At 39.0% G+C, this 15,560-nt stretch overlaps 1 protein-coding gene across 1 annotated transcript; it reads left to right on the top strand.

Annotated features, from left to right (window-relative positions):
• The first annotated feature begins 1,469 nt into the window (after nt 1–1,469).
• On the top strand, nt 1,470–13,861 carry LOC146459218 (mediator of RNA polymerase II transcription subunit 1-like). Its single transcript, XM_085089837.1, has 22 exons — nt 1,470–1,601; nt 2,013–2,143; nt 3,005–3,089; nt 3,474–3,528; nt 3,620–3,680; nt 4,061–4,123; nt 4,887–4,915; nt 5,010–5,081; nt 5,229–5,303; nt 5,665–5,732; nt 6,263–6,352; nt 6,901–7,027; nt 7,423–7,553; nt 8,155–8,207; nt 8,291–8,344; nt 8,752–8,892; nt 9,857–9,929; nt 10,417–10,515; nt 11,205–11,310; nt 11,816–12,738; nt 13,252–13,344; nt 13,422–13,861. The coding sequence occupies exons 1-22, from the start codon at nt 1,484–1,486 to the stop codon at nt 13,592–13,594; spliced, it is 2,820 nt and encodes a 939-aa protein (XP_084945963.1). The 5' UTR covers nt 1,470–1,483; the 3' UTR covers nt 13,595–13,861.
• Nucleotides 13,862–15,560: the final 1,699 nt, after the last annotated feature.

The following is a 15,560-nucleotide window of genomic DNA, read 5'->3' as shown; positions in this document are numbered from 1 at the left end:
CCTTTTCTTTTTTTTGTTTTTTGTTTTTTTCAAGTTGCAATCCACTTCAGGCCGTGCAGTACACAGCCCCAGCCCCAGCCCCAGTGTACAATCAGCCTTTCTTCCAAATTATAGTCACGGTATTTTCTAAGTTTAATTTTGCTGACCAGATCCACCAGGATCCAACACCTTTACTTTGTCCGGTTGGTCCTGGGAAAAATCTATTTCCTTCCTTGCCACCATTTTATTTCTCAGTTTACATATGTGAAATCTTCAAAGTGCCTTTGTAATTGTGTGCCCTCGAACACTTGCGACTAAACACAGGAATCGATCCCACATGTTTTTTTTTTCGTTGGAATTCTAAGGTAGTGTTATTTAAAACTTATTTGTATGTACAGTGTTCTACTCAATATGGAAGTAAAGAAGATCTGCTCGTTTTCATTCTATTTGATACCCACACTTCATTAAGCTTGCCAAAGACTACTGTTGTGTAAAGCTCTGATCCATTCTATGCTTCTATGGATCGACGGATCCATTCCTACATTAAGCCCCGGGGCACCGTCGTCCTTAATTGAAGGAATCGATTCAGCTGAATAAGCTTCATTAAACAGAAATTCTTTGGAAAAGAAGGCAAAAAAAAAAAAATAAATAAATAATAAATAAATAAATAAATAAATAAATAAAAGAAAAAAAATTACAAACATGCTGCGATTAAAAAATCATTGAGCATCCACGGGAATCGAAATACTTGGAAAGATGCACTGAGTCAGATCTGCCTACTTCGGCGACTAAAGTACAGGAATTGATCCGACATGTTTTTTGCCTCGTTCCGAAGAGATCGATGGATCCCGGGGCACCGTCTTCGCTAATGGAAGGAATCGATCCGGCTGAATAATCTTCATTAAACAGAGTTTCTTTGGAAATAAAGGCAAAAAAAAAAAAATAATAATAATAATAATAACTGGAAATAATATTTTTATTTTAATGGAAGATCCTCCTACAACAATGAACATGCCTTTTAAAACAACTCCACTCTATGGAGATGTATGGATCGACGGATCGATTCCTTGAACTTCGCTAATTGAAGGAATCAATCCGGCTGAATAAGCCTCATTAAACAGAAGTTGTTTGGAAATGAATGCAAAAGCAAATTAAACTGCAAAATTATCGGATTTTATGCCTTGTTTGAGAGGAAGATCCTCCGACGTACAACATGCCTTAACAACTGTAGTTTAAAGCTCTGTTCCACTCTATGGATCGACGGATCGATTCTTTCTTCGCCAATTGAAGAAATCGATCCTGCTGAATAAGCCTCATTTAACAGAAGTTCTTTGGAAATGAATGCAAAACCAAATTAAACTGAAAAAAAAAAATTACGGGATTTCCTCCGACAACATCGGGTCGTCTATTCCTCGTCTATTCCTTGTACCGTACCTCTATCTGTTTGAGCCCGCGAACAAATTTTCCTCTTCTGCGCGCATGACCTCTGCCCTCAAGAAACAAGATGGCGGCCGCAGTTGATGCGAAAACTTGTGGGTCATGTTGTCTAAAATTGAAAGAACTCGTCAGCACCTACGAAGAAGAATTAGGCCTGAAAGGAAAGGAATTTGATGGAACTAAAAGTAAGTATCCTGTAGGAATGCATTTTACCTCTCTCTGTTTCGTAATGTAATTTTTTTTTGTGGTGCGATATCTTCGATCATAAGGCGCATTTGTTTATTTTTAAGCTTATATATGTGGCTTGTTAGGATCTGAAGTGTAGTGGTTCCCTAACAACGGATTAATCGTTTGTTTGAGTCATTAGCGCGTTTTACTTACAAGAATATTTTGATCTCTTTTGAATAGTGACTTGGTAATTCAGCTGTGATAACCAGTTGAAAATGCTTACCTGTAGAAAAACTTAGACGTAACAAATCGATAATTTCGATACTCGATCAGAATCTAGCAATAACAAATTGACAAGCCAAGGCAAAGAGTTCATGGTATTTTGATTCACATTTTATTTTATGGTTATTTTTATCATTATCTTACAGTTCATGCATTTGGATCACTCAACTTCTATTCTGAGCACAGCAAGTTTACGGATTTACTAAATAGCATCAGATCCAAATGCCAGAGCTGTGCAAGCTGGCCGGACTCTGCTAAAGCTATAAGAGCTTCTCTGGTGAGCATAAGCACAAGAAACCAATTGATGTGTAAAGCAGGGCGACGTAAGCATGAGCGCAAGCATAAATGCAAGCAGAGGAAAAGGAAATTGTTTCTTTTTCTTGTGCTTGCGCTAATGTTTGTGTCATTGCGTCACCTGTGAAGACTGGGATAACACAAGCATAAGCACAAGCAGCAACATCTCCTCGTCGCTGAATACCTCCTCAGTGTCCGCCATCTTGGATTAATATTTTGGCACCAAAATTTTAATTCACTGCGCCTGCATATGCCACCTTGTGCTAATGCTTTTCCCATTATGTTAACCAGCCTTAAGTTTCTGCAGTAGGTAAGCTTGGTTGCCATCCTCTGCCAAGAGAATTGTGTAGTTGCTGAAAAGTTCATATTCCTGCCACCATCCCATGGAAGGGATTAAAAATTCCAGGGGGAGTGTGTCCCCAAAGGCTAAAAAAATTAAAGGGAACTGTGAATCCAGAGGGGGAAGGGGGTCTTAGAAAAATCCTATCTGTGGAGGGAGGGGGCGGGGTATTTTGTAGAACTACACAGCAAGTCAAAAATTCAGGAGACTTACTTCTGTCTTTTCCCAAGTTTTAAATGGATACCCTTGGGAAATACAAAAGGCTGCTTAATTAACACAGGTTTTTTTGTTTTGTTTTCGTTTGGCTGGTACACATACCATATTTATTTGATTAACCGCCCAAATTCGAATAAGCGCCTACCTTGAATAAGCACCCACCCTGAATGCGCAAAAAGTTATTAAGCGCCTACCCTCGAATAAGCACCCACCCAACCCCCTCCCAACAAAAAACATTGTTATTGCCAGAAATTATTTTGATTTTCATTTCTGTTTTATCCTTTCTAGGAAAGACAACAACAAGTTGAAAATCTAGCTCCTGTAAAAAACTATATTTCAGAATGTTTGGACAAGCTGCAAAGTGCCATGACAGGTACTCTATAAAAAAATTGTACATAAAAAAGTCAATTCAGTCAAACTTCCAGTAAATGTCAATGCCCCTGGGATTCACTCAAGTGTCTACTGTGACTCACACAGTCTGTGATAAAGCTCTCTTTCTTTCAGTAGTACACAGAGCAACTGAGAGCATTGCTAAATGTTTGCCATTAACCATTTATGCGCCTGCTTAATAGGGAGAGATAATGTGGTCCAGCAAAGTTTCTTAGATATCCACTAAAATGAAATATCTACAGCAGATAGTTTTGACATGGGATAGTGTAGTGGTTATCATCGCTACTGTAGCGCCTTCAATAGACATTGAACCACTCTGACACTGGTTAAAAATTTTCATTTGGTATCATTTCATTTTATTGTTTAGAGAGATCAATAAAAGTTGTTGCACAAAGACTTGAAGCCATCACAAGAAAAGTAGGGTAAGGTATTTTATAACTGACATAATGTAGACAGTATTTAATATTTGACATTAGGTTACTAGTTATAAAATTATCCTTCTCTCTTCTCCAGGCTCAAATTTATTGAAAATGGACGAGATGTGTTCATCAATTCAGACATGTTTTATGTTGAGGTAATTTCAAACTGCATGATAGAATAGGTGCCAATGGAAACTGCTGTTGTAAGAGATACAAAATGGCAGCTGTATGTGACCGTTAATAATAATAATAATAATAATAATAATAATAATAATAATAATAATAATAATAATAATAATAATAATAATAATAATAATAGCTTAGCTCCCACGAGTCTCCTGTAGCTCAGTGGTAGAGCATCTGAACTAGTAATCGGAAGGTTTACTCTTAGGTTCAACTCCTGATTGGAGCACTCCAAATTTCTTTTTCCGAGTTTGCCTGTGTCATTACTGATAAATACATCTTTTTCAATAATAATAATAATAGTTATCGTGAAGGAGTCCATTAAGTTCTCTGATGTTTGTCCAATTTACAGGTGCGAATGGAAGCTGATGGAACTGTTTCTGAAGTTAAAGTAGCACATACTGGAGATCCAGAGGTCAGTGAAAGTTAACAATGTTACAAACCTGCAAGCTATGGAGCTATAAACAATTGCCAATATTTTGTGGTCTGTGGTTTTCGCAGGTTGTAATATGTGTGAATTTCAACTATGATCCTATAAAAATTTCTTAGTTACAGAAAAGTGTTTTTGCCAAATTTCACTCCTACCTTACATTTGTCTTGTGAATGCTACCAATTTCAAAATCAAACTATGAACTCTTCAGCTGGTTTAAATTTTGTTAGTGTATGAAGTTGCAATTAACCCCACAGGTTAGTTATTGCTTTGAAACTCATCACGTATAAATAAATTTTATGGTTTGGTAAACTGTACATTCGATCTGTGGCATGTGACCTGCATAAAACTGCTATATTTGCTTAAAAGTACTGAATAAAATGTGAGCAGGAGATCTGTATGGGATTTACAATGGCTTGCCTTCGGCTAACCATTGTGAAGCCCATACAGATTGGAAGCGAATATTTTATCATACTTGTGAAATGAAACAATAAATTGAATGTATTGTGTTTTAAATTTTAATCAGTAGAGAGTTGTATGAAAGGTTAATGAATACTAATTAGCTGAGCAGGAGTTTGTATTAAAAGTTAATTCTACTAGTTTAATAATTCATTGATTTGTATTGGGGTTTACTGAGGTGTACGCGTGACTCAAATTCTACTATTGATTGGTCATAACTTTGATGGATAATTAATGAATTTTTCAAATTATATGATTTGCCCTTAACTTCATGGGTTTTTTCCTTCAGAGTTGTCCCGAATTAACAAGAATCCTAAGGTATTTTATGAAAGCCACTTTCTTGTCAGATGTGTAATTACTATGTTTTCTAACCAAAGTAGGTAAGAATAACAGTTCATCTTTTTTTGCACAGGGAAGGAGATTACGATGAATTTTTATGCCATCTACAAGGGCTGTGTGATCTTTACCAGTTGTCTCGTGATACGTAAGATATTTGGTTGAGTTTTTGTTAATTTTTATATCTTGAGGACTGCTACTGCTAAAAAATCTGTCTTTATTCAGACAAATGATAGTTAATGAAAAAAAGAATTAACAAAAAAAAAAGAAAAAAAAGAGGTTCGATTTTTTGCAGGTTTCAGAAACCCAAGTTCCTTGCAGCTCTCCGGGCAGTTGAAACAGACATTAACATGATGGCAACACTCTTTGGGTAAGAAATTGTCAAGAAGAAAAAAAAATTAAATTCATTGAAGTAATTCATACATTCATAAATTTAAGAATAGTGCATTATTCAGTGAGTGACACAGGCATACTTGGAGAAGGAAATCCGAGTGCTCCTTTCAGGAGCCAAACCTAAGACCCTCCAATTACTACAGTAGCTTGGATGCTCTACCACTGAGCTACAGGAAACTTGTTGCAGCTAAGGCCATTAAACTAGGTTCAACAAGGACCTGAGTGATTTGCAAAGGAAAGTCATCTCAGCCATAATAGCACATTAAATGGCTGCAATCTTGAATATTTTGTAAATAAATTCTGATTTAATCTGTTTGGGTTTATTTGTGTTCCCTTAGGACGGACACCAGCTCAACTGAAGCAATTACACAGGGTCCAGTAGGATTTGTTACTCCAAGGCAAGGAGGTAAGAAATGATATTAAAGGGTGAAAAGGAGCTTTACAGTGCTTCAAAGGCTAGATCATGAGTTTGAATTTTGCTTAAGAAGAATTTAAGGCTTTCTATACAAGGATCTCTCTCTAAAATACTTTGTTTGCAGTTCAAAACAAAAAAACGTAATTATATATCCCATCACATTTGCTTGATTTCCATTGTGCATACAATATATACCACACACTGGCATTCCAATCCTAGCAGTATATGCAGGATGTTTGTCCTATGAACCTAGTTTAATGGCCTTAACTGTAGCTCCCACGAGTCTCCTGTAGCTCAGTAGTAGAGCATCATCAGAATGAGTAATCGGAAGGTCTTTGGTTCGACTCTTGACACAAGCATTTGGATTTCCTTTTATCTGAGTATGCCTGTGTCACCCACTGAATAATAACATGTACATCATCCTAAATAATTATTATATTATTGTTTTGCAGTAATTTACAAATTTGCATTTTATGTAATAGTAGGATGTAATTCCATTTTGTTACCGTGCTTATCATCAGGTCGACGAATGCGTCTGGCTTATTTTGCTTCACCTTATGAGCTTCTGGATGTAAACAGACCAGGACAAGATCATCACTTCACTAAAGAAGGTAATAATAATAATAATAAATGTTTTTTAACCAACGTGACCTCTTCAGCATAAAATGCTGATATCGAGAAGGGCCCTGCAAAAAAGAAAAGAACCTAAAAATCCTAAAAAGCGTAAAAACAGCGGAGCCACTATAAAATTTAAAGTAATTAAAAGCTTGTGATATACAAAATTCTAAAATACGAGTTTTAAAAATCATGACAGAGTTAAGATCCTTCATTTCATTTGGAATGTCATTAAAAAGTTTTGATCCATAATTTAACATAAAAAAGGCTTCCTTGCAGTCTCAGTTCTCGCTTTGGGAAGCATTAAGTTCTTCCTGCTTCCCTTCGTGCTGTGGATAGTTCTAAAAACCTTAAAATAATCTTTAAAAAACATTGGAGGGATCCCTTTAAGCATTTTAAAGTTAAATTAATAGGTACTTGTATTCAAACGGTGTCTTCTTACACTCCCCTTGGTATTGTTTCAGTTTTTTACGCTTTTTAGCCTATGCTGAGGAGAGCCAGTGTTTTTCAATGGTTAATGTAATAATTGGGTTTTATTTCACAGACCCTCCCCCTCGGGAATTTGGTTACCAAGTGTCTGTGTCACTGGAGCAATCCCAGAAGGCCATACTGCCCATCAGCCCTCTCATTTTGGAACCTGTACGATATAACATGCTAGGATGGGATTCCAGGTTAGACATCTAAATACTCCACGAACATTACTCTTAAAATGGCCTTTTTGAAGGACTCTTTTGAAGGAAGTACCTTCATCTCCGTTGGTAAGGCGTTCCAATCATTTAAACTACTATCGTTAGAGGTTTGTTTGGATCATTCAGGGTGGAGTAGCAAACCTTTGATAATTCTGATTCAAGCTACACAAACCAGGAACATTGTAACCCATTTGGGTTCCTTGCAGTTATCACCCCAAGTGCAATTTTTCGATGCAATATCACAGAAAAATGCTGGAAGTTCCTTTGCAGTAGGCTAGTACTCCAGCTGGTAAGAAGGCTTGAGGTAGAAATGCTTTATAAGAACCGAAGATTAATTATATCAAGAGTAACTGATCCGGTGCTGATTTGTGTTTCAGTATCAAGTACCAGGCACTCAATGACAACAACAGCGAGGAATTCCATGCATCGTTTGTTCTCGAGCTTTGCAAACCGTTACCAGCTGCAGTAGAGGTTGTTCAAAAGATCTATGAAGTTGTCAGTAAAACAGGTAAAACAAGAAATTCTGAACAGGTAACTCAAGAAAAAGTTTCCTTGTATTGGAAATCCCATGTGCAGCATCCCTCGCATAGGAGACAGGCGCGACGAACCTATTTTTGTCCTTTGATTTTTTCAGTTTTCTATTATGCCTGCTAATCAATCAATCAATCAATCAATCAATCAATCAATCAATCAATCAATCAATCAATCAATCAATCAATCAATCAATCAATCAATCAGTCCGTCCGTTCGTCCGTCCATCAGTCAGTCAGTCAGTCAGTCAGTCCGTCCGTCCGTTCGTCCGTCCGTCAGTCAGTCAGTCAGCCAATCAACTTTATTAACATGTCAGTCTTTGCTAGCCAAGGGAAAGTACCTTATACTAACTGGAGACATCTATGATGTAATGTAACTAAAGATCGAGTATCGACTTTTTTCTTCAAGTGAACACATTTTCTTAAAGTAACGTTGCTTTTAGAGCCAAATGATTCGCGCTATTTCAGTATTTATGTCGCCGCGGATTTACGGGCCTTACTTGATGAGAGGCTTTAAATTTAGAGGACAAGTTTTCAATCGAGATGAATTCACAGCTTATTCTAATCTTACTATTACAGGCAGCTTCACCCATTCGTCAAGAGTACCAATTGACAATCTCATTAAACGAGAGGTAAGCTCTTTGTAGGTAACATAATTACTTCTTATTGAGCTACTCAGCAATTCTCCATAAGAATGTGTGCCTTTTTCTTCCAGTGGTTGAAAGACAAAAACGTCCCACTCAGTGAACGTGGAAACACATATTATGCGGTACGTATGTGGGCAGCTTAAGGTCTTTCGTCATACAAAATGTAAGGTACCCACAGACTCAAAAGACCAAGCATAAATAAGTGAAAAACGTGGGTTTGCATAACGTTAAAGCAAAACCGTGGAAAACTGTCGAAAACAGACAGGAATGACGCAGTGAACCGATGAGATTTGGAAACAAAAAAAAGTACAATCGGCGCCCGAGGGCGGAGAAGACGGGCAGAACTTTTGCCGAACGCGGGGAACATTTTAACGGTGCAAGCCGAAAAATATACACACCGTAAAGAATGGTTTAGACGTCTTCTTCCTTGTTGAAGATAACTACAAAGTGTTTCACTGTAAAAGATAGTAGTTACGTTTGAAAGTTTACATTACTGATATTTCCCAATTGTTTTTTTAAATCATTACAGAGTTTACCACAACACTACCATGTTTATCACGTGACCGAGAACCAATCAACGCCAGAGGAGCACGTACAGCCTTCTGGGATGGGTTTGTTGCTGTACAGAATCGCGTTCACTCATCCAAGTCATATCCCTAAAATATTAGAGGTGAGATACCAACCAGTTACATCCCCTCCTGTTCATACTGCAATATTGTAAATAATGAACAATAAAAAACAAAACCTAGAGGAGTGTGTGGATGGGTTGTTATCTAGATACCTTTTTAGTAGTGCAATGTAAGTGGCTTTTGTACTGTAATGTAAATAATGTCAGTTGTAATATTGTATAAAAAAAGTTGGTAGTGAAGATGCAGTGTTATTATTGTAAATAGTGTTTTTTTTTTGTTAGTACCGTAGTATAGTATAGTATGCTTATATTGTAAGTACAGTTAGAACTGTAATTATCGCTATTAGTGTAAATCAGTGTTAGCAGTGTTTTAGTATTGTATTAGTAGTGTCACATTATGCTAATAAAAAAAAAAAAAAGTTACATCCCCTCCACCGGAGTAACAGACTGAAATGTCAGTGGCTGTCCCTTATTTGCTGACCTAGGGACAACAAAACATTTAAACCATCTACTGACGTTCCACAGTTCACTTGACTCTGTAGATGAATTCCGCTTAGGTTGTCGAGACGTCAGTCAATGTCACCTCAAACAGTCCTTCTCTGGACTACACTCACCCGGATGATCATAATTTACGTACTTATGCCAGGGACAACAGTTTGCACAATCTCGAAAATGTTTCTATCCGAGAGCCCGAAGTAAAATATCAAAGTGCAGCAGGCACTTGCTACTATGGAGAGAATGAAAGGGAGTTGGGGGGGTGGGGGGGGGGGGAAGGAGAATGGGTAGTTTCTAAAAAAGCTGAGGTGCTGTGACGGTGGGGGGGGGGGGGGGGGGGAGTGGGAAACGATATTTTGTTTTATGAGCTGAGTTGACAAGGTAAATGGGAACCGGCCACTATAATAAGACAAAACAAATCTGACGATTCCATTGCTTTCCCTTCGCCGGAGCGTATCAAGGCGACGGAGAGGAGTTCACTGATGCCTAGTGTAGTTTTTTTATTTTTCAGTTGCTGCGAAGACAAGCCATGTTCAATACGCTCTTGACCAGCGCACTAAGAAGTCACAAGCCGCTCAAGAAGAGTAAGCCTCCTAGTAGACTTGAAAACAGTCGTATTTTCTGCGTTGGTACCAACGTCTGCGGTGTGCGAACGAAAGGTCTGGAGCGAGCGAGAAATAATTGAGCGAGGTTTGGGAGAGACGCTAAAAGATAGTGCGCGCGTGCGAGACTCGCACGCGTGAATCCGCGCTTTCGGTCGATCGTGTCACGCTTTCTTTGCTTCGTGTCACTTTAAACAGGCTATTCCGGTATAAATCCTGTTATTCGAAGTAGAAACCGATGTCTTTGATTGCTGTGGCGATATTATGAAATTTTGAGGCATATTTTGTCAGAAGACGCTTGAGTCAATAACCAGCCACGAATGAACTGCATCTAAATTTGCGTTTCACACCTACTGACATGAGAAAAAGAACGACTATTTTGCAGTCTAGGTATAGATTTTTAGCAATTTTTTTTGTAATTGCTATGAGTTGGACTCCAGCAAACATCCTTTCCTATGTTGTTTTTCAGAGACTGACAGTGAGGAATATCTGTTTGAGTTACGGGCGTCTGAACCTTTTACCTTAACAGTGACCTTTGAACATCCATGTACATCAAGCATGGCTTCCAGTAAGTATGAATTACAAGACGACTGCTAGCGAAATGAAACATACTTTTCCAATCAGATGCCACTTTAACCGGCAATCAGGAGGGTCTCTTTACCCGCAGATCCCGCGGGAATGTCAGTAAAGCGAAATAGAGCCTGATCGCCGGTTATAGCTGCGTATGGCCAGTCTTGTGACGGACGCATGTGTTCCCGCGCTTGGCACCGGTTAATAGAAAGATTCAGAATTACGTTAACGGCAAGGACCCTTCTGTAAAACACTTTTTGTGGCGTTGACATTCCTCATTAAAGATCACCCTCAAACGACAGAAATGACCACGTGATCATATTTATCCTTCATTTGCCGCTTGCTGTTTTCAGTTTCTCAGTAAAATTGAGTAATTTTCGTTAGCATGAAAGGCCAAATTATTTTGCACTATTCTCATCTGTGTGTTCATTTTTTCAAGGAAACATAGACGGGAATCTCACGTTTGCCGTTTGCCCTAAACGCATTTCAAAATCTCTCTGTTTCGGCCACTCCGATCTTAACGGACGCATGTTTTCCCGCGCTTGGAGCCGGTTGAATGTTTTGCTTTCTGTTTTTCTTTTTAGCTGATTGTGTTACTTGTCTTGGTTTACCAACAGCCATCAGAAACTTTTTTTATTGCTGAAGAAAAAAAGCGCTCATCCGTGTGCTTTTTATTTGTGATTTCAGTTGATTTTCACGTGACACCGGATCATACGGTCAAAGCCACGCTTAACACAGTCCCCGGGAAACCGTTGTTTTGCTCCAATGATCACATCTCCAGAGTTATCGAAAGGTGAGTCAAATGGAAACTGGGGACGAATTTTTAAATTTTTAATTTAATCATAGATTGGAGTCCATCATAAGAAAGATCACATTAAAATAAGTCAGTTTACCAAGTTTGAAGTTCTGCCGTTAGATTGCGACCATGTAGAAGGCTTTCAAAAATCGGAAAAAATAAGAGACTTTGTATGGATTTTGGGGACACCATCTCAGAATAAGAGACTTTGTATGGATTTTGGGGACGCCATCTCAGAATAAGAGACATTTGTATGGAATTTGGGCGACCTTTGACAGGTCACAGCCTGGTTACTATGCAATGCAACATAACCAAACATGGTAAACTTACTAATTTCTATGTGATCTTTCTGGCGATGGGGTTCATTTCTTCATATAATGCAATTTGAACAATGTGTAGACTAGGGCCCAGTTTCTTTATGAAATTGCCTTCTTGCCATCTGGTTCTCTCAATATTTTTTGACAACATTTGTCCTTCTCATGGCTTCTTGTTTTATCGACAGGTGTCTATCAATCCCTGCTGCAATGCGCTGCATCATAAGAAAAGCTCAAAGCGTTAAGCTAGACGAACTTCCGGTCAAGATCAGCGAAGAACTTCCGCTTCCTGTCGGCATTGGTCAACCGACCACCAAGCTCGCCAGCTTGTCACTCCCTCCCAGTGCCGCTCTGTTTGGAGCGACCGTGGGTACTCCGTCCAATCCTAATACCCCAGTGTTCCTCGGCACCCCGCCATCTTTTACTGGATTCTGTTTGGAGACGCCATCACCAACCTTTGGCGCGTTTCCATTTTCGTCGATTTCTCCTACGTTCTCGTTCCCATCCGCTGAGGTAACCCCTGGGGCGGCTACTGAAACAACGATGTCGACTGGTAAACAAGAGAAGAAACCTGAAACGCCAAAGCAGTCGACACTTCCGAACCCGCTCAAAATCACGTTGAAACGAAAACGAGCCGACGAGTACGTCATCGAGAAATTCCAAGTCCCCGAAGAACTCCCGGCGAAAAACGAGGTCAAAATGGCAGGTGGCCAAGGAATTAGTGCCATGCTAAAAGGTGGTGATAGCGGTATTTCAGACAGCATGGATACAGACAACTTTTCCTTTGATCTCGCCACAGTGTCGGGAGCTAACTTCGTCATGGGAACGACATTCCCGGATGCAACAGCCGGACTGGACGGGTCAGCGGCCGTATCTTCTGGGGGTGCTGCTGCAATGGCGGCGTCTGATTCCATCGCAGTTGCGAGCGGGTTAGGGATTGTACCCGCGGGTATCGAAGGATTGCCTGCCACGGCTGATTTGTTTGATATTGGTGGCGCTGGTGCTGATGGGACGGATTTGGAAGGAATTCTTCAGAACCTCTCAGGGGCTTCACACCTCCCCCCTGGGATTGTACCTGGAGGCTCGACTCTGGATTTTGATGCAGGATTAGGTATGTTAAGACAACAGGGGAGGGATGGCTGGGGGATATTAATGGTCGTTTATCTGTGTTTTTTAACTTAAAATTAGCAGTTAATCGAGATAGTCGAATGATTTTACACTTGAATTTCCCCGAATTTCCTTGTTTGGTGATTGCAAAACTTTGTGACCGGGGAGGGGATAAGTTGACGCCATGTGATTTGAAACCTGTACGTGCAAACCAAATCAAGATTAGTAAAGAAAGAAAAATGGTAATATACAAGGTTAGTCAGGTTTCAGAGATAATTTAAAAGCTTCAATCTGGGGGAAAATGGCTTACATTGTTGTGTATCTTAAAGCTTTCTAGAATTACAGTATTTCTGAAAAATTCGTGGCTAGTCCAAAATTTTCCTTTTGGATTCCAGTAATCATTGTCATGATACATTTTCCCGTATAATAATAAACCGCGCAAAAATACTTGTGTAGCAGTCCATAAACTTAGTTTCACCTTACATTCAGTAACATATGGCATTATCAATTTTGTCAGGCCCAGGAATAGACGTGTCGGACCCAGGCTTCGACATCGACGCGGCCATTGACGCCAGTGCTGCTGCTGACCCAAGCATTGCAGGAACTGCAGGTATTGTGGAGAAATAATTGCAAGTGGAATCTTTCCCCCGTTCAAAATGTTAACTGCTCTTGATTAATACTTTTCAGGTGCTTTTGATGTCGACTCGACGCTAGATTTTGACTTCGATCAAATCGCCGCCGTGGGGGGTCTGCCACCTGACGTCACGAGTGGTGCAGACCTTTTGGCCATGAGTGGACTGGGTGCTGGGGACGGTTCTGTTGACCTAGATATGCCTGGAACATCACAGTCGAAAATTTAAATTTTGTCACAGTCACAGGGCTGGTAGATGTGGAATTTTGTAACCTTGCACTACGCTGTCAAACTGAGGAAGGGGGAAGAGGACTGCAAAGATTTCGCTCCAAATATCATAAACAACTAGGCTCGAGTTGATAGAACGAAACTATATTTTATCGATTGAGCTAAATAGCAGTTACGACTGGATAAAAAATCAAAACGGTTTTATAATGTACATATGTAAATAAGTTATTGTTCAAAGAACGGCATGAAGAAGTAAATTATATTGTAAGTAAAATATGTCAGCGTTTCTTTCTTTTTTGCCACTAGTTACAGCCAACTTGACCAGGCATTTTTCAGCAAGGGTTGTGTGAAGCCACAGTGAAAGTAAACGGCCGCGTAATCTCGTAGCCAGATCTCCCACGGTCAGGCGGAGGGGAGATCTGGTAAAGTTCGATTTGAGGCCCGGAATACGGGCCTGCCCATCATCCTTTGTCCACCGTGCTGCTCGTAACTGTGATCATTCCTGGTGAGGTTTTCGCTTTCGAGGGTGCTCTTCGGAACGTTCTTCGGTCGAGAGGACAACAAAACTTGAAACTTAAACCAAAACGAAAAAGGCAACAGGAGAGATTGCAATCAACAAGCGCGGTAAATCACTTAATACTAAGATTAGTTCCTACCCTTTGTGACCATCTAGACCATCTTTGTAATGAAAACTGTTCCAAGAACAAATCCATCGTAATTGTGCTTTCTCCACTCAAGATCAACGTGCTTATCGACGATCAATTAAAAAGACTTAAGTCAACCGGAGTAAGCTGTACCAGTTTTCGCCTTAGATGGTAACTGTATTGAAGATACTGTAATTTACAGGCAGGGAAATGTCACATAATTTTTGTGCATCCCAAGGTAAAGGTAGCAACAGACAGTGCAGAGAGTTTTTGTTGTCGAAGCTTTATCAGAAAAATTTTGTGGTCGTTGTTGTAGATGAGGCACAATAGAGTTACTGATTGGCATCTTGGTGTTAAATTTTGCATTGGAAAGTCAAATGGTTCATGTCATATTTTCATTTGCAAAGTTTCAGAAATTGTGGTCTACCAGTGATACGTAAAAATTATTTCTTCTCTTTGTAGTCTGTCAGCTGATTTGGTCACACAAATTCTCCTTCTTCCATAAGTTAATGGTTTAAATTTCCAAACCAAATGGATTGTGTAAATGCGGCAGGTTTCTTTTACAGGCCAAAGGACACAACTCAAGGTCACTGTAATAATATAATTTTATATGAACCAGCTAAACAGGGCCTCCTCCTACCTACAACAACTGTCCACTCCTATAACACCAGAAATTCTGCCAAGCTTAATTTCCACCGACCACAAGTTAGAACTAACATAGGCAAATTTACTTTTAAGTACTCTGCTTCTGTCATATGGGAAAGTGTCCCCATGGCATTGAAAAAAACAAAAACTTTTAACAGGTTTAAGAAACTTTATAAGGCCCACCTGATCTCTTGTCAATCAAATAATATATGTTCTGTTTAATGATCAAATATAATAGTATGTAACTATCTAATAATAATAATAATAGAGTTAAAAAAAAATAAATAATAATAATAATAATAATAATAATAATAATAATAATTGTCTGCTTATATTTTGATCTTTGTTGTCGCTGCTGTTGCTGCTGATGATGTGTTGTCCTTTTCCTTTCTTTTTGTTTGTTGTTGTTGTTGTTTGTTTGTTTGTATGTTGTTTTTTTGCTTTTTTTTTGTTTTTATTTATTTATTGTTTTGTTCTTCTTTTATTAAGCTTGTCCTGTTTAGATTTCTTGCTAGGTTCAGTATATCTCGAACATACCTTAATTTACACAAATGTAATTCTCTCTTGTACATCCTAGGCTCTACAAACATTTCCCACATTTTCTTATATCTCAATAAAGCTCAGTGTCATTTCTTTGTTTACTTAAAAGTAGGTGGTGGTCAGCTAGAAAGCCTTTGC

The sequence above is a fragment of the Pavona decussata genome, unplaced genomic scaffold (assembly GCF_977016875.1).
Source record: "Pavona decussata unplaced genomic scaffold, jaPavDecu1.1 SCAFFOLD_223, whole genome shotgun sequence".
NCBI classification, from domain to species: Eukaryota; Metazoa; Cnidaria; class Anthozoa; order Scleractinia; family Agariciidae; genus Pavona; species Pavona decussata.
The sequence above is the reverse complement of the archived record's forward strand: the minus strand, read 5'-3'. Positions and strand labels throughout refer to the sequence as shown.